The following is a 15358-nucleotide window of genomic DNA, read 5'->3' on the forward strand; positions in this document are numbered from 1 at the left end:
AGAACTAAAGTTGCATCTTGACGCCATTAAACAAGATAAAAAGGTGACTCAAATAAACGTTAAAGTTTTAAACTTAAAAATAAAAATAACACACAAAGTCTAAAGTTTTAATCCCTCCAAGTGCATGTTTTTCTGTTATGTCCCCTACCACCACATTTCCCGCATTTTCGCTGCACGACAATCTTTTCGCCTTGAGATGGGTATCGATTAATTCTTCTTCTTCCTTGTTTACTTTTCTTCGGTCGACCGGCTTGCTTCTTTTCAACGGGTTCCGAAACTTTCATGTTTTTTATCTCATCCGGGACATCCCATTGATCTTCATTGCCAACCGGATATATGGCTTCCTTGTACATCTCAATCCACGTCTCCTTCAAATAAAAGTCACTGCATAACGAGTACACGTCCACGCTTCGATGTTGGGCTGCTGCGATAGAATGCTCGCACGGGATATTCAATTGTTGTGGTAGTCCGCAAGTGCACGTCTTCGCCATAAGGTCTACATCGAAATCACCTCTTACGTCTTTGACATGACATTCATATAGACCAAGTCCGTACGCATTGACGAACTGTGCCTTATTATTTAGCTGTGCGAGATCATTTTGCCACGTTGGTGTCAATTTTGTGTTCAACTTGTTCGCTATCTCTTCTCGTTCAAAAAACCAAGTTTGGAGTGTGAATCGAATAAACTCGAGCAACGTCGTAATGGGAAACGTCCTCGCATTCCTTGTTTTGTTGTTGAAGCTTTCTGCGTTGTTGCTCGTCATTAGGTCGTACCTATATAAAACATACTTGATTTATATAATCAACGACATAAAAAATTCAGTACAAAAGAAGTTCTAGACTCTTACCGTTTTCCAGGAAAGAAAGCTCTGGCCCACCGATCGACACCAACTTCTTCAAGATACTTTGCCATCTCGACATCCTTACGTCTCAACTGTCTAAAATTAGCTTCGAATGCTGTTTTACTGAAGGCGTAAGCCGCATCGTAAAGTTCAAAGCGACAATGGTCTGTCTTGAACTTGTGTTGGACATTCAGTTGTAAATGATGGTAACATGCTCCGTGAGGGATACCAGGAAACACAACCTCGACACCATGTATGATGCTAACGTGGCGATCGGATATGAACGCCAAATTAGGTACGTCTTCACCGATAGCTTCTCGCAATCTTCTCAAAAACCAAATCCAAGAAGCATGACACTCGCTATCTACAACTCCGAATGCAAGTGGATATAATTGTGAATTCGCATCCATTGCAATTGCGCAAAGCAACTGTCCCCCGTATTTTGTCTTCAGAAATGCACCGTCCAATGCTATGACCGGCCGACATGCTTTGAAGCCTCTACGACACGCCCCAATGGAAAAGAAAGCATACTTGAATTTATCACCATCTCGCACAAAGTCTGTTAACGTCCCAGGATTCTTTTGCTTCAACATGTACAGCCAAGACGGTAACTTCTGGTACGATTGTTCCGGCGTACCCCGCACGTACCCAATAGCTTTCTCCCTGGATCTCCAAGCTTTCAAATACGATACGTTCACACCCCATCTTGTCTTCACTTCTTCCCTGACGTTATGCGCCGAATACTCCGCCATAGAGTTAATTGAGTACTTGTCTTTAAATACGTGACCGATGACCCATGGTGCCGCTCCTCGATGGCCCTCTGTTCGAACAACACGCCCACATGAGTGTTTACCCTCGTACGACGTAATCTCCCACATCTCAGACCACTGCACGACACCCCTCAACCTCCATGTGCATCTCTCGTTTTTGCATAGAACATACCATCTCTTTTTCGAAGAAGATTTCACTCTAAATTCGAAATTATGTTTCAACGCGTACAAGTGGATATGTTTCTTCAGTTCATGCTTGTTTTCAAATTGCTGCCCAATATATATTTCTTCTGAGCTACCTGTTACTTTCAAAGGTTAGTTAAACAATATGTGGTTTCATATTATACTTGAATCTCATTTGAATCCACTTAAATTACCTGTAGAAGAATGACTTGGATAATGACTCGGGTTTTCCTTCACAACATCATCGGCGCTGAACTCGGGTGCTTTCCATGAATAAGGAACGATAGGTGATCCGATCATCGGAGGCTCACGCTGACATTGACCCGATGGTTCACAATGACCCGTTGGTACCGTAAACGTTTCCACAAATTCTTCATATTCTTCGGGATTGGCAAATTCTTCAAATTCTTCACCTCTACCATTGTTATCTCCGTCATATCCATCACTATTCTCTTCATCACCATCGCAACCTTCGTTTTCATCACCTTCGCCACCTTCGTTTTCATCACATTCGCCATCTTCGTATTCATCACCATTGTGTCCATCATATTCGTCACTGTTGTGATTACAATCTCTATCACGCCTGTATACTTCGTCACCGTTTCCGGCACCCTTGTACTCGTTAAACAAGTCATCGTCACAGCCACCGTCTTTGTTTTCAATTATAGGATCTTTTTGTCGATCCTCGATAACAAGAGTATTCCGTTTCTTCTTCGGTTCATTGCGAGACACCATTCCAACTTCCACATCTTTCCCTTTACATAGTCCTCGATACGCAATAGGTGCAATGACCTCGATCTGTTTCGGTACCAAACTTACACAGAGTGGAAATCTATTACGATATTTGTGCTTCATAAAATGCGAAACATCACCATTGTCCTTCAATACGGCAGGACCTACTGGAATTGTACCGACTTCGTATGGGACTTCGAGTTTTAAGTCGAACGCGAATCTGTCTAACTCGAACTTCTCGTATAAGAAATCTACTAACTCCGTGTACGTTACCTCTTTCGGAATTACGAATGCACGAAATTCTGCATTGGTGAAAACCCATTGGTGTCCTTCCTTCTCCCAAGTGCCGTTAATCATGACAAAAACTGCAAAAAAACAGTCAAACTATGCAAAATAAGCTTCTATATCGCACACCATCGTACTACATCGTACAACATCGTATACCATCGTACACTATCGTACATCATCGTACATCATCTTACTGATAGACATCGTACTGCATCGTACAGAATCGTATACCATCGTACAGAATCGTACATTGTAAAAGAGGCATCGTACGGCATCGTACAACATCGTATACCATCGTACACCATCGTACAGCATCCAATTTTTTTTCTAAATTTCATCGTACACAAATTTAAATTTCATCGTATACCATCGTACAAACAAGTTAAACCCAGATTTTGGACTTTGTTTTCAGATCTGATCGATTTTTTATGCTACATTCTATCATATACATTCATAAACTTTGTAAAAATGATTAAGTTAGTAATCTTACCCATGATTCTTTTGAAACCCGCTTAAGTAGAGAGGATTTGAGTGGATTTGAGTGGATTTGAAAGAGTTTGAGCGAGTGTGAGAGTGAGAGTGAGGCTGAGCTGATATAGTCTCAGGGGCATTTTTGTCCATTTTCGGTACAAAAGTCCATATTTAGATATTTTTAAACATTAGGGTCTAATCTTGATATTTAATGGGTTATTAAGCCCAATTAATGAAATTTCTCTAGCAATACTGGCAAAAGAAAAAGACATATCACATACAAAGAAGTCAATTGGACCCTTAAAAAAAGCAATACATTTACTGTATATATGAAGTGAATAAATAATGACAATTATCAATGAATATAAAAAGTTAGGTTGAAAACTTTAAACACTCGAGTCATCATGTTTTGTTCCTTCCTCTCATTTTCGTCCCTGTCTTGCCAAGTCCAACTTGGCTACTACAGCTTCTAAACCCTGGGCTCCAATAGTAGTCTTTTCAGGGTATAATCATGATTCTCTCTCTCTCTCTCTGTCTCTCTCTCTCTCTCTATATATATATATATATATATTATATATATATGTGTGTGTGTATATCCATTGCCAAATGGTTTTGAATAATGATTTATTAAATTTATAAATCAACCAATTACTCACCATGGTTCTCAATATGATATCCTTAATCCTGCCTTTAAAGCTTGCTAAAAAAAAAAAAAATTCCTGCCTTTAAAGCTGCTTATATTAACAGTAAAAAGTCTATTGTAGAGCCAAACAATGAGGTAACAATTCCAAAGAAGATCTTAAATTTATACATCAATCAGGTAAATACATACTAATACTGACGATGATATACATATATATATATAAGACTGTCCCAAAGAAAGTTTGTTGAAGACAGTAAAAAATATGGGCCCATGTAATACTTATTGCCTTGTTCGGAAGGACTACTTCTCAGCCATACATATATAATCTCTCTTTGTCAATATAACCAGAGGTCAGAGAATCTATATAATATCTAATCTCGATGTATTTCTCATAACTTACTAATCGACAAACGATTAATATACCTTCCTCAATTGGCGCTCGTTCATGTTGATTTCTTCTTTCACATCTCACTCGGTCTCTCCACGCCAACTATGCATACCTGCCATACACCCTCAAAATTGTGGCAGCAAAAACAAAAACAAAAAACTGATGCTAATGAACATCATTTTCACAAGGGGATACAAATTGCTCAATTATTCCGTGATAATTAATATATGATGGATATCGACGATTATATATTAATAAATAAAGCCGGGCCCGCATGACTCCCTTCATGCCAAGTAGGAAGTTCCCAAACACTCTTTTGATAAACTTCCTATATGGCATTCAGGGAGCCAGGCAGGGTATTTCTGTAATTTCATATGATCCTCGACGATGAACAACTACAGTTATTATTATCATCTGAAGAGGATTTGATCGGCAAATCCTTATTTGGGTCAAGATGAAATAAGATATCCCTCCTGCAAGTGATGAAATAACAATCAGAAATTAGTTCAAGGATTTGAAACGAAAGAAGGAAAAAAAAATTGGTATAAGTGTCGAGTACTTAGAAACTTACTCAAACCACCGAATCACCATCGATATATATATATATAAACACGACAGTTTTGTAGCTGGGAATCGGCGTCGAATAAAGAGAATACGGTCTGGTGATTAATTACATAAATATATACAAATTGCGGTTATACGATAACTATGTATGTATAAATCTGATCGATCGTTGATTATTTTGCTTTTTGTTTCGAAGAAGAAGAGAATAGAGAAAGAAAGTTAAGACAAGAGAAAAAACCATAGAGAAAATAAAACGGGTCGTAGCAAAAGAGGCAACCAAAAATGCGGTATATATGTATTTATATATTTGGTAAAAGAATATAAGAAAATGTAGTGTTATTTTACAGAATGTAGTGTTATTTTACAGGAAGTCTTTTATGGACTTTCCCATAAAACTCAACACAAATCAAAATTTGATATTTCTTCCTGTTTACAGATCGATGCATGAGAGCGAGAGAATTTTTTTATTATTGTGTACTCCAGTAGTTGTAAAGTCTTTGATAAGCCAATTTATTCCCCTCATTTAAGTCATTGGATGGTTATTAAATAATGAATTCAAAAATGTTTTTATAACGGACGTGTGATAAGGGGTTGCAACGGTTTAAATTTGAGAGCCTCTAGACGTGGGCCACGAAACCAGTGAATAAGACATGGCCATTTTCGCGATGGTGTGTTGGTTAGTTTTAACTCCTCTCTCTCTCTAGATGTGAACTTCGAACGCATGGGATTAAATTTAATCTCTTAATCGATTAGACGAACTGATGGGCGAAAACGCCGACCCAACGTTAATTGGAGCACCACCGTTCGGAGCATCTGTACAAAAGTCATATTTTTCGCATGAACTATATTGGAAACGGGTACGTTGTTGCTTTGTTATTCGTTGTCATCACTATTCGGAACCGACGGTGCAACGTGAATCGGAGCAACGCCAATTGGAGCATCCTCTACAACTATCATATTCTTCGCATCAGCTACATTGAGAGTGGGTACATTTTTGTTTATTTGGTCGTTGTCATCACTATTGACCACATGCAGAACCACCGACGCAACGACAATCGGAGCATCTTGTACAACCATCATATTTTCCGTATGCACTTATTAGAACTCACTCATGTTTTTAGTTTGTGTCGTTGTTATTCTTTTTTCAATAGTTGTCGTTTATTCTTTATAAATAGGCTATATAAAGCCAATCTTCTGTACAATTTAGAATTGAATCGAATAAACTCTTTCACTCTGATTTTCTCATTCAGAGAACAGAGTTTCGTCTTCCCCAAAATTCGATTTCTTCTATCTAAATCCCTAGAAATCCAATATGGTATCAGAGCAGTCTTCCGCGCCATCTGAGTTTACCGATTCCGATTGCATCTTCTTCTCGGTTTCAAGCTCTTCTCTCCGATCGCTTCAATGACGGAGGAGCTTCATCGTCGGAGCTGCGTCGGACGGTTCAGATTTTCGGTTCGTCCCCAATTCTGAGATTCGTTACTTGTTCATCGTCTCTTCAATGACGATCCAAGAAACCTCGAAGGAAATTGGATTGGCGATGCCTATTTTCAATCCGATTCTAGGTTTGTATTTCTCTCATTTCTCGATTGCAGAATCCGATTCCCTGTGCTTCCACGGCAGAATATGGAATCTCATCGACGGAGAGCTCATTCTTTCGATCCAGTGAAGATTCGAGACAACATTCCTTTCTCTCGGTCCAGCGAAGGAACGAGACGGCGTTCAATCTTGAAGTTCAAACGGATCCTTTTAGTAAATGCCATCAAGAAGCTTCTCGGACGAGAGAGTTCTTTCTCTGGGCGAATTCCCGTCACTGGCGATCTCGAGAGCAAGGTTGTTGGCTGTCTTCGATAAGACTGTGGCACAGAGTCCAGAAATTCTTCAGATTCCTCATCCCGACGTTGTTTCGGAGCTGAAAGATGGAGTCTTGGCGCATTTCTCGTCGATTTCATGGCTCCTCGTCCTATCAAGATTCTTCTCCGGCCAGTCCCGCCGTGTCAATGCTATCCAGAATCTTTCTCCGGCGAATCCCGGCGTATCGAGCCATCAACATCCTTCTCCGGCGAGTCCCTGCCGTGTCAAAGCCCTCCAGATTCACTCCGTCTACCTCGCCTACAAAGCTGCTGCAACCCCTCGCCACCGATGTCCAGACTTTTCCGATGGTTCAACCGCGGTTCGGTGTGTGGGCACAGAAGGGATCACTGCCGCGACGGTGAAGAGAGCGTGGGAATTCAAGGTTGTTCAACGTCCGTGATTATCATATGAAGTCTATTCAGAGTTGCTTGGCATTCGCGAACTAGTTTTTGCTTTTGCTTGTCTTGTGTTCAGTCCAAGATGAACTTTCAAGAGTCCAAGCGGTGTATTAGAACTCACTCAGGTTTTTAGTTTGTGTCGTTGTTATTCTTTTTTCAATAGTTGTCGTTTATTCTTTATAAATAGGCTATATAAAGCCAATCTTCTGTACAATTTAGAATTGAATCGAATAAACTCTTTCACTCTGATTTTCTCATTCAGAGAACAGAGTTTCGTCTTCCCCAAAATTCGATTTCTTCTATCTAAATCCCTAGAAATCCAATAGCACTACATTAGAAGCGGGTACGTTATTGTTTCCTTGGTCACTGCCATCACTATTAATCATGGGCAGAATCGCCAGCACAATGCCGATATGAGCACTGTCGATCGAAGAATTCTGTACAACCATCATATTTTTTGCATGAACTACATTGAAAGCGGATACGTTGTTGCTTCTTCGGTCGCTGTCATCACCATTGACCACAGATAGAACCGCCAGCTCAACACCTATCGGAGCACTGCCGATCAGAGCATCCTATACAACCATCATATTCTCCACATGCGCTACATTGTTGATGTCATCACTATTGACCACGAGCAGAACTGCAGGTGCAACGCCGATCGAAGCATCTTGTACAACAATCATATTTTCCACATGAGCTATATTGGGAGCGGGTAAGTTGTTTCTTCCTTGATCGATGCCATCACCATTGACCATTGGCATAACCGCCGGCATAACGGCGATCGAAGCATCGCCGATCAGAGCATCCTGTACAATCATCACATTCTCCGCATGAGCGACATTGGGAGCGGATACATTGTTGCTTTCTTGGTCGTTGTCATCTCTATTGATCACGGGCAGAACTACCGGCGCAACGCCGATCGGAGCAACACCTATAGGAGTATCCTATGCAATCATTATATTTTATTCATGCGCTACATTGACAACGAATACATTGTTGCTTCTTTAGTTGTTGTCATCACTATTGATCACATGCAGAATCGTCGACGCAACATTGATCGGCGCATCATATACAACCATCATATTTTTAGTATAAACTACATTGGAAGCGGGTAGGTTATTGCTTCATTGGTCACCTGCCATCACCAATGATCACGGGCAAAACCGTCGGCGCAATGCGATCAGATCATTGTCAATCGGAGCATCTTGTACAGCCATCACAACTGATCATGAGTATAACTATCGACGTAACGCCGATCGGAGCACCGCCGATCAAAGCATCTTGTACAACCATCATATTTTTCACAAGAGCTACATGGGAGCGCATACGTTGTTCCTTTCTTGTCGCTACCATCACCATCGACACGGGCAGAACAATCGGCGCAACGCCGATCGGACCACCGTCGATCAGAGCATCTTTTACAACTATCATATTTTTTGCATGAGCTATAGTTGGAGCAAATTCGTTGTTGCTTCTTTGGTCGCTGCCATCACCATTGACTACTGCAAAAATCCCCGGTGCAACTCCGACCAGAGCACAACCGATCAGAGCATATTGTTCAATCATCATACTTTCTGCATGAGCTACATTGGGAACGGGTACATTGTTGGTTCCTTGGTCGCTGCCATCCCCATTGACCACGGGATGATTGGAGCATCATGTACAACAATCATATTTTTTGCATAAATCACATTGGAAACAGGTACGTTATTGCTTGTTGATCGCTTCCATCTCCATTGATCACGTGTAGAACCGTCGGCACGACGCCGATGATAACACCACCAATCGAAGCATCTTCTACAACCATCACCATTGACCACAAGCATAACTATTGGAAATTGATATCCCTATAACCGTGCGAAATATAATAAATTACACTATTTAGCTAATTAATTATACGATCATGAATATGATCTAGATTTGCTGATTGAATAGTATAAACTAGAGAGCAGCCCAAGCAACCGATTTATAATAAAAATTATCAGATCACTTCCATGTGTTAGCAATCTGCTATAGAATCTTCAATCGAGTTCTTCAAGATCCAGTTACGTGCTCCAACCACTCGATCTTCAAGCTTTAATCTTCGAGAACGACGATAATGATTCGCGTCGTTTGGATCTCCAAGGATGATACCATAATCTTCCAAGTCGTAATCACTGGATGAAATAAGAATAAAGCGTGTGCACACTCGTTATCTCACAGCGACTACCGATTTAGGAGTTTGGGTCATGCCGTGTTTTTGAAATTGGAATCACGAGTTCCAAGGGAGAGAGAGAGAGAGAGAGAGAGAGAGAGAGAGAGAAAGTTCGACCACTTAGAAAGAGAGAGTGTGGGCCAAATATTTCAACTTCAATTGTTACCACACATGTTCCTTTTGTGTTCTCCATGACTTTTATTTATAGTAGTAAGATGGAGATATTTTAAGAAGCCACTAGGGTTTCTTTATTCTCCTATATTCTTTCATATTTTTTTAGTTAAACATGAGCCATTGGATCTTGACTACAAATCCTACCTTTTCTCTCAACAATAAGTTTAGAATCTATGATATTATATTTCTTTATTTTTCTCTTATATTTAAGGAATCTAGATATTTGGGAATAATGAGGACAATATCTTATTTTCTTCTTTAATTAAGAGAATATCTCTACCATTATTATTCTTCTAGGTATTAGGAATATATTCATAAGAGAGATTATATGAGAATATTTTATTTCCTTATTTAATGGAGAGAGAATATCTCAACCATTATTATTCTCTCTGTTATTTATTAAGTTACCTGATTTCTTTTCCATAAATCTAGCAACTAATTAAAGAGAGAATATCGAGTATTTAAACCCTTAAGTAGGTGCCCAACTAGTGGTACTTGCCCTATGAATTTTTTAATTTTACAATGTCATAAGGCCGAACTTAAAATTCAATTAATTAAATACTTGTTCTAACAATAAGTAATTAATTCCACAATAAATATTTAATTCAGCAATAGACGAATTTCTGAATGAATGCTGCTAGACAATTTACAGCATGAGATTGTAAACAATAAATCTTATTATTACTAGAGAGTTCTTATTCATCTCTATTAGAGCCGACTCATGGACTATGGACATAGTAATAGAAGCTCCTACAAATCTGATTAAAATAGACGAAAAAGTTATTTATCTTATTTAATCGATTCGTCAATCTTGATGACACTCCACAAAATGAGCCAAGACTGCACTCTTCTTATTGCTAGAATTATATTTTACTCATCGCAAGATTGCCCATTGATATAGTCAGTTCATGATCCTAATCCTCCAGGTTCAACCAGTATCGAGAAATGTCAATTATTTTGTTATATCTTTCTTGATAATATGAGCCCTAAGCATCGTTGCTTCCCCAATGAAAGATTCATTCGTAGGTACTTACTACGAAAGCGCATGCAATCTATCGGTTATGGAATCAACCCTTAAGTGATTGAACATTGACCTTCTTTCAGGAAGGCTGGATTCCATATTTGTGAATCATATTCTGCTCAGATCATATCCTGAATTCCCAATATATAAGTATCCTGGCATCTACAAGTAGCCATTAACGAATGAGTCAAAGAACTCGATCGGTAATACAACCCATAAGTCTATGACCGCTTTAGGATTTAGATTAAATCTCACTGTGATCATCATAACAACCCTGAATAGTGTGTCGTAACGGTGCTTAAACAACACATTATTAACCAAAGTCTGTCATAGTCGTACACTTACCAAAAGTGCAGAATGCTCGTACAAGTGATCAACCTTCACTTGTATTCCACATATATGATTTTGGATCCAGCTATCCAGGCTTGGATCAATCATCGACCAATTTTTAGTTCACGGCCCGAACTTAGATGGCCAGCATATAATTCAGTTTAATTCAGAGACTAAGGATTAGATGAATGTTTATAAATCTAAAATAGAAATAACGTTTTCAATTCATATAGATAAAAATCTCATAACTCAACTTTATTGAAAATTACAAATAAATCTTCTTGTGGGCAAGAATCCCTAATAATAACCACTGGTAAAACACCGATCGAAGCACCTTGTACAACCATCATATTTTCCGCAAGAGCTACATGAGAAACGGGTACATTGTTTCTTCTTTGGTCGCTACCATCACTATTCACCACGGAAAAAATAGTCGGTGCAACGCCGTTCAAAGCACCCTCGATTGGAGTATCCTGTACGACCATCATATTTTTTGCATGAGCTATATTGGGATGCCCATCATGCGATTCAGTTTGATACGGAGACTATGGATGATAGCTGTTATTAATTCTGAATGTTATCAGACCTCAACCCACTAATCATATGATGCTAATAAAGTAACTTCTTATCTTATTTAGTAATCATCATCTTCTAGTGGGCAATATTTCTAACAGCTGCCATCACCATTGACCAGTAGTAGAACCATCTGCACAACACTGATCAGAGCACAGCTGATCAAAGCATATTAAACAACCATCATATTTTCCTCATGCGCTACATTGAGAGCGGGTACATTGTTGCTTCTTAAGTTGCTTCCACCACTATTGATCATGTGTAGAACCGCTGACGCAACGCCGATCGGCGCATTATGTACAACTATCATATTTTTCGCATAAACTACATTGAAAACGGGTACGTTATTGCTTCCTTGGTTGTTGCCATCACCATTGACCACATGCAAAACCACCGGCGCAACGCCGATTAGACCATTGTCAATCAGAGCATCTTGTACAACCATCAAAAATTGACCACGAGTATAACCGTCAGCGCAACGTCGATCGAAGCACTGCTGCATCATGTACAACCATCATATTTTCCACAAGAGCTACATGGGAGCGGATACAGTGTTTCTTCCTTGGTACCTACCATTACCACTGACACAGGTAGAATAGTTGGCGCAATGCCAATCGGAGCACCGTCGATCCGTTGATCGGAGCAACATTTACAACCATCATATTTTTCGCATGAGCTACATTGGGAGCGGGTTCGTTGTTGCTTCCTTGGTCACTTTGACCACTGGCAGAACCATCGGCGCAACGCCGATCAGAGCATACTATACAATCATCATATTTTCCGCATGAACTAGCAAGTACGTTGTTGCTTCCTTTGTCGTTGCCATCCCCATTGACCACGGGCAGAACTGTCGGCGCAACGCTGATGAGAGCATCATCTACAACCATCATATTTTTCGCATAGATCACATTGAAAACAGGTATGTTATTGCTTCCTTGGTCGCTTCCATCACCACTGACCACAGGCAGAACCGTCGACACAACGCCGATCAGAGCATCGCTAATCGGAGCATCTGGTATAACCATCACCATTAACCATGGGTATGACAACAGGTGCAACGCCGATCGGAACATCTTTTACAACTATCATATTTTCCGCAAGAGCTACATGAGAACGTGTACGTGGTTTCTTCTTTGGTCGCCACTAAACCTGGCCTAGCGGTATTAACCGCTAGTCCCGTCCCACCTAAAGCCTGGACTCCCGTTAATTGGCCAAACGGGAGTCCCGTCCCGTTAAGTAACGGGACGGTAGCGAGATTTGCCTAACGGGAATTCGGACCCCGTTAGGCATAAAAAAAAAAGAAAAAAAAACGTTTTAAAAGAATTTAAATAATCAAATATAAGGATGTAATTGAAAGGATTTTAAACTAAGTGGGTAGAAAAAAAATAATAAAGAAGAATGTGAAATTAAAAATGGGCCTCCTAAAAAACCTCACCGACCCCTAAAAAGGTGCGACGACGAGGAAAAAGAGCACCCCTTTCCTCGTTAATTATTTGAAAATTTATCCCGGACAAGGGCCGGGATATCCCTTAGTTATACAAGTTAGTCTAACCATTTAATTTACATTTGCGAAATCAACTTCAAAATCTTCAAGAACATCGAAACACATGAATGTTTCTTGTGCTCGATTTCTATGTTGAATCCAATCCTTACCACACGTCAATGCTTCGACCATCTCCGGTTTCAAGCTACATCTTCTAACGTCAATTATGCGGCCCGCGCTACTAAAAGCCGCCTCAGATGACACGGTTGAAACATGGATGGTGAGGATGTCTTGTGCCATAGATGACAAGACCGGGAACCTCCTCGCATTCTGTCTCCACCAAACCAATAGGTCGATGGCTTCGTCATCCGGTTTGACCCACTCGTTCCGATCGTACTCTTGGATCCCCGGATGGGACCGTGCGTCGGTTGCGCTCGACCACGTCTGACTTGTCCCAGCTTCTTGTTGTTGATGCGATGAGCTGTAAGCGGGCGCGTTGACGAAGACATTCGTGTATTGATGTCTTCTTGGATACTGCGTCTATGATTGAGTTAGTTGTGTTCAAAATTGCGGTAGGAGTTTCGCCTCGTATATCCTGAAAAGATCATAAAAAGCTTGCACGATCCTCGCGAGATCAAGTGCAACGTAATCTTGGTCCACGAAATGGTTTCTAATGTACTTAAGAATTTTTTTTAAACCACCAATTTTACATCGGACGTCTAGAATGGCTCCAAAACCGTATAATAATGGAACCTTTTCAGCCCCCCAATATTTTAAAAACTTGGCTGTCATTGCTTGAATAAAATCTTCAAAAATTGTTTCGTTTTTATATTTATCAAGATGCACAGCAATTGTGGTCATAGTATGAAGACCGAGAAAAGAAGTAGGAGTGTAAACAGCAGAGAGATAACAAGTTTCTTTGTAAAAAATGTCGAGAAAAGAAACAAATGATTCAGCCATCCTAATATCATATTCGGATATAGCGTTATCTCCATGTTCCCTGTTAATGTAAGAAACAATAACATCGACATAATGCTCGGATAAAAAGTTGGTCATCATGAGAAAGGTAGAATTCCACCTAATTTTGTTATCTAGGTGAAATGTGCGCTCTTGGAGACCGTTTACTCTAAGGCGTCTCTTAAGCTCATCTACTCTAGAGGTTGAACTATTTATCCAACTAATGTCACTACTACAAATACTGTTTTCCGGTGCGGAAGACATTCGGGTGCGACTTTTCGCACCCAAAATTCGCACCAAATGAGGCTTTCAGGTGCGACTTTTCGCACCAAAAACTCAAACAAACATTGAAAAATTTTCGCTGATTTTTTTAACTTTGGGTGCGACTTTTCGCACCAAAAACTCAAACAAACATTGAAAAATTTTCGCTGATTTTTTTAACTTTGGGTGCGACTTTTCGCACCAAAAAGTCCGTCAAAACTTTTGGGTGCGACTTTGTCGCACCCAATACTTTATCAAAACTATTAGGTGCGACGTAGTCGCACCCAAATGTCCTAAATTTTTCCGCGGCCAAATTTTCCCCCTCTTTTTACAAATATCATTGGGTGCGACTTTATCGCACCCAAAAGTACTGACACGGGTCATTGGGTGCGACTTTGTCGCACCCAAAAGTGTCATTGGGTGCGACAAAGTCGCACCCAAAATCTAGGTCAGGATATAAAACAAATTTTCACTTCGATTTTCATTCATTCTTAACATAATTCCGAGCCTCTCTCTCTCTCTCTCTCTCTCTCTCTCTCTCTCTCTCTCTCTCTCCCTCTCTCTTTCTCCGAGTTCTCTCCTACCACCACCACCAGTCCACTCCGAGCGTCCTCTCCACCGAGCCTCTCTCTCCGACCACCACCGACGGGTACCACCACCATCGAGCGTCCTAAGGTGTGTTTCCTCTCCCTCTCTTTTTTTTCTTCCTCTTTAATTTCCGGCCAGCTAAACTCCGACTATTCGCCAAACTCCGACTTCCTCTTTTGTTTCTTTCTCTTTTCCAATGCACCCTAACAACATGTTGATAGGGTGCATAGGGCGTTGTCGGCCGAGCTTCTTCACCACCGCGCGCGCCAACTGAGGATAGAAGACGCCGCCGTGAACCGCTGAGGCGCCGGAGCAAGGGGTAACCATCGGGAAGAGGACGAGGAAGCTATGGGAACGAGAAATTCCTTGGGATGATTTGCCGAATTTTAGGATGAACTAGGGTTAGAGAACCCGAGTTATTGGGGTTTTTTGATTTGTGAAGTTTGATTGATGATTCTGTGATGTTTTGTGGCTCATTAAGTGTTTGGGTATTGATTGGAAATGACTGTTTGAGTGTTGATTAATTTTTGGACGAATTTAGTGTATTTCGTTACTCTTAGCCGTGTGAATTCTTTGGTTTCTGGTTAAGAATTCTGGATTTGTATTGTTGTTTTGAGGCTATGATAATTTGTTTAAGACTT

At 40.3% G+C, this 15358-nt stretch overlaps 1 protein-coding gene and 1 long non-coding RNA gene across 2 annotated transcripts; both read right to left on the bottom strand.

Annotated features, from left to right (window-relative positions):
* Positions 1-44: 44 nt before the first annotated feature.
* Positions 45-3406, bottom strand: LOC149385513 (uncharacterized). The gene is made up of 4 exons (XM_089626353.1): positions 3306-3406; positions 1990-2892; positions 849-1911; positions 45-774 (listed from the first exon to the last, which is right to left on the bottom strand). Exons 1-4 carry the CDS (start codon positions 3307-3309, stop codon positions 108-110), a joined length of 2637 nt encoding a protein of 878 aa, XP_089482479.1. The 5' UTR covers positions 3310-3406; the 3' UTR covers positions 45-107.
* Positions 3407-3958: 552 nt separating this feature from the next.
* Positions 3959-4925, bottom strand: LOC149385514 (uncharacterized). Its single transcript, XR_016301463.1, has 3 exons — positions 4889-4925; positions 4010-4790; positions 3959-3974 (listed from the first exon to the last, which is right to left on the bottom strand). It is a non-coding gene; the product is annotated as an uncharacterized LOC149385514 (long non-coding RNA).
* Positions 4926-15358: the final 10433 nt, after the last annotated feature.

Source organism: Urtica dioica, chromosome 9 (genome assembly GCF_054948205.1).
Source record: "Urtica dioica subsp. dioica isolate 48M chromosome 9, U.dioica_male_clone48M_v1_H2, whole genome shotgun sequence".
Taxonomy (NCBI): domain Eukaryota; kingdom Viridiplantae; phylum Streptophyta; class Magnoliopsida; order Rosales; family Urticaceae; genus Urtica; species Urtica dioica.